General features: G+C 37.5%; 1 protein-coding gene across 1 annotated transcript; it reads left to right on the top strand.

Annotated features, from left to right (window-relative positions):
• Nucleotides 1–274: 274 nt before the first annotated feature.
• Nucleotides 275–3,148, top strand: LOC113735621 (uncharacterized). The gene is made up of 2 exons (XM_072082292.1): nucleotides 275–2,312; nucleotides 2,572–3,148. The coding sequence occupies exons 1-2, from the start codon at nucleotides 323–325 to the stop codon at nucleotides 2,931–2,933; spliced, it is 2,352 nt and encodes a 783-aa protein (XP_071938393.1). The 5' UTR covers nucleotides 275–322; the 3' UTR covers nucleotides 2,934–3,148.
• Nucleotides 3,149–3,653: the final 505 nt, after the last annotated feature.

Raw genomic sequence — 3,653 nt, forward strand, 5'->3', positions numbered from 1 at the left:
TTCACTTTATGGTACCATTCCATCAAACATGTGTTTCCTTTCTCGACTCGAATTTCTTGATCTTTCCAGCAATGCTTTCTATGGAACACTTCCACTTGAAATAGGTCAGCTGACAAATCTTCAATACCTTGATATGCATAGCAACCATATCAATGGATCCATCCCTCGAGAGATTGGGAAATTAAGATCCCTTGTTCAAATCTCATTGCGGGGTAATGATCTTAGTGGTTCCATCCCTGTTTCTGTCAAGAATTTGGTTAACTTGGAACGCTTGTATCTTTACGAGAACAGGCTTTCGGGTTCCATCCCAAAAGAGATCGGCATGTTAACCTCTCTCCGAGAGATTGCCTTGCAAAAGAACAATCTGACCAACGTAATTCCAGAATCCCTTGGGAATTTGAGAAATTTAGCCCTTTTGTATCTTTCGGAAAACAATCTATCAGGCCACATTCCTTCTTCACTGGGAAACTTGACTAAACTAAATATTTTGTGGCTGAGTAGAAATCAACTATCTGGCTCCATCCCATCTGAATTAGGAGAACTCAAGTCCTTAGTTGAGTTGACATTGTATGCAAATGAGCTCACTGGCACCATTCCATCAGCAATTAGTAACATTACATACTTGAAAAGGCTGTACCTGAGCAGAAACCATCTCACTGGCCAGTTGCCCGAAAACATTTGCGCCAGTCAATCACTCACAGACTTAGTAATGTTTGAAAATAATTTTTTTGGTGACATCCCCAGAAGCTTGAAAAATTGCTCAAGCCTACAAGTTCTTTTCCTTGCATTGAACCAAATATCAGGAAACTTATCTGAAGGTTTCGGTGTGTATCCAAACTTGTCGTATATTGATTTAAGTTACAATAAGTTCTATGGTGAGTTGTCTACAAAATGGGGACAATGCTATAAATTGACAAATTTTGTGATCAACAACAACAACGTTTCTGGTTCACTACCGCCTGAGCTTGGAAAGGCAATCCAACTGGGTCGAATTCAACTCTCTTCCAATCAATTATCTGGGAGGATTCCAATAAGTTTTGGTAGTTTGACTTCGTTACTCTACCTTGATTTGCACAACAACAAATTTTCAGGTAATGTACCACCAGAAATAGGCAAGTTGTCCCAACTCCAAATTCTGAGTTTGTCTGGAAATGATCTTAGCGGTCCGATTCCAGAACAAATAGGAGAGTGTGCACAATTACGGAAGTTGGACTTGAGCCAAAATGTACTCACTGGAAGTATTCCTTCTGAAATAGGAAACTTGAATGTATTGGAGACTCTTGATCTGAGCCAAAATATGTTGGTTGGTGATATACCACAGAACCTTGGAAGCCTGAAAAGCTTTGAGAACATGAATCTATCACATAATAACATATCAGGGTCCATTCCTAAGAGCTTTAGTACATGCTTCAGTTTGCTTTCTGTGGATATATCATACAACCAATTGGAGGGCCCTCTCCCCAACATAAGTGCATTTCAAAAGGCTCCATTTGATGCTTTGAGAAATAATAAAGCTCTGTGTGGCAATGTTGTTGGCTTGAATTCCTGCAACTCATCTTTGAGAAATAAGGCTAACAAAAGCAAAACAGAAAGAATCATTGTTCTAATTGTTCTTCCTGTTTTAGCAACCATATTTCTTCTAACGATCAGTATTGGGATTTTCTTGATTATACGACCACGTACAAGAAGGACTGATCAGCCTGGAAGTTCTACATTACCTGAAAACTTGTTTGCCATTTGGAGCTTTGATGGGAAGTTCGCCTATGAAAACATCATCGAAGCAACGGAGAATTTTCACCCAAACCATTGCATTGGAGAGGGAGGATGTGGAAGTGTTTTTCAAGCTCAATTGCCTAATGGTCAAGTCTTTGCTGTGAAGAAACTCCATGCAACAGAAAGTGGAGTACAAGGCACCGCAAAAGGATTTGAAAACGAAATTCGAGCACTGACAGAAATACGACATCGCAGTATTGTGAAACTTCATGGATATTGTTCACATCCACGCCACTCTTTCTTGGTTTATGAATTCTTCGAGGGGGGAAGCTTGCTGCACACACTAAGTGAAGATGAAAAAGCAATGGAGTTTGAGTGGATCAAGAGGATAAATGCTGTGAAAGATGTTGCAAATGCATTGTCTTATATGCATCATAATTGTTCACCTCCTATAGTTCATAGAGATATATCAAGCAAGAATATCTTGTTGAACTCTGATTATGAGGCTCATATATCTGATTTTGGGACTGCAAAGCTTTTAAGGCCAAACTCATCTAATTGGTCTTCATTTGCTGGAACTTATGGATATGCTCCTCCAGGTATGTCCACTGATGCCATTTCACTAGTACTAACATCATAACATCCAAATTCATGTTTTTTTATTATTGCAATCTGTGGTTTAGAAGATATTGGTGACCTACTTACCTTTCGGTGAATTCAGAATTTAGCTCAATAACCATAACCAATTTTCTTCATGTTTTCACAGTTGATGCGAAATGTTTGGTTTTCTCATTTTCCTCTTTTCTTCTTCTTCTTATTCTTCATTTTCATGTTTCTTTTTCTCATAACTGATTGCAGAACTTGCTTACACTATGGAAGTAACTGAAAAATGTGATGTTTATAGCTTTGGAGTGGTAGCTCTAGAAGTGATGATGGGGAAGCATCCTGGTGACCTCATTTCCTCATTAGAAATCTCATCATCATCATCAGCTTCCAACAACATGATGTTGCAAGATGTTTTGGACCCAAGATTACCACTTCCTGTTCAGCAAGAACTAGGCCAAGTGGTCTTGGTTGCTAAACTAGCACTATCATGCATAAACTCCAATCCTAAATTAAGGTTGCCCATGCAGGAAGTCATCACCCAGCTATCAGCTAAGGGACTTCCATTGAAGAGCATACCACCTTCCATTACACTTGGACAGCTAAATGGATCTTAAGTTACAAGTATTTTATTTCAATTCCTGAAGTTTTATATGGCTCTTCAACCTCAATGTATTCTAGTATTTGCTTTTTTGGTTTTTTCCAATTTCATCTTACCATATTTGTAACATCTTTTGCTTCACAGTTTTGATGTGCATCTATTCTGTTCAATTTTGTTTTAGTATCAATGCAACATATTACTGGAATGTCTTATCTTCATAAAGATTTACTCGTGTTTCTAGTGTGTATATTGAGGGAACTGCAGAAAATTTGTAGTACAAGATACGTTTTGGATTGTTTAAGTTAACTGAAAAACCTTAATTCCATATTAACTTGAATATTACATTTCTTTGTAGTTGCAGCCCTTCGGACTCCTTTATTAAGTATTGACTTTGAGTAATCTAAAGCTCCAAAAAAAAAATTTTAATGCCATAGCAAGTTATGTATCTACTCTGCACCTGTGCTACAAACATGTCGGTACCACCTACTAGATACATTAAATCAGGAATGGAGATAGCATGGAGACAGTAGAGGCTGATGATACATAGATATAACATCTAATAATATCTTCTTACCATATGTTAAAGGGGATTAGAGTCTCACAAGTTGAGTTTTGTCTTGTTTAAATTGGTTTGTGTAATTCTTTCAACTTTCGGTATTAACTCCGACAATTTAAATGTGAACTTGAATTTGTCAATTCATGCAACTAAGTTGACAATTACATAAAAACTAATATT

The sequence above is a fragment of the Coffea arabica genome, chromosome 3c (assembly GCF_036785885.1).
Source record: "Coffea arabica cultivar ET-39 chromosome 3c, Coffea Arabica ET-39 HiFi, whole genome shotgun sequence".
Taxonomy (NCBI): Eukaryota; Viridiplantae; Streptophyta; class Magnoliopsida; order Gentianales; family Rubiaceae; genus Coffea; species Coffea arabica.

Bases quoted from the DNA above. Each gene is read 5' to 3' on its own strand.
- LOC113735621 (XM_072082292.1), top strand. From the start codon at position 323: ATGTTAACCTCTCTCCGAGAGATTGCCTTGCAAAAGAACAATCTGACC. The intron at 2,313-2,571 runs GTATGTCCACTG...AACTGATTGCAG, and splicing joins TTATGGATATGCTCCTCCAG to AACTTGCTTACACTATGGAA.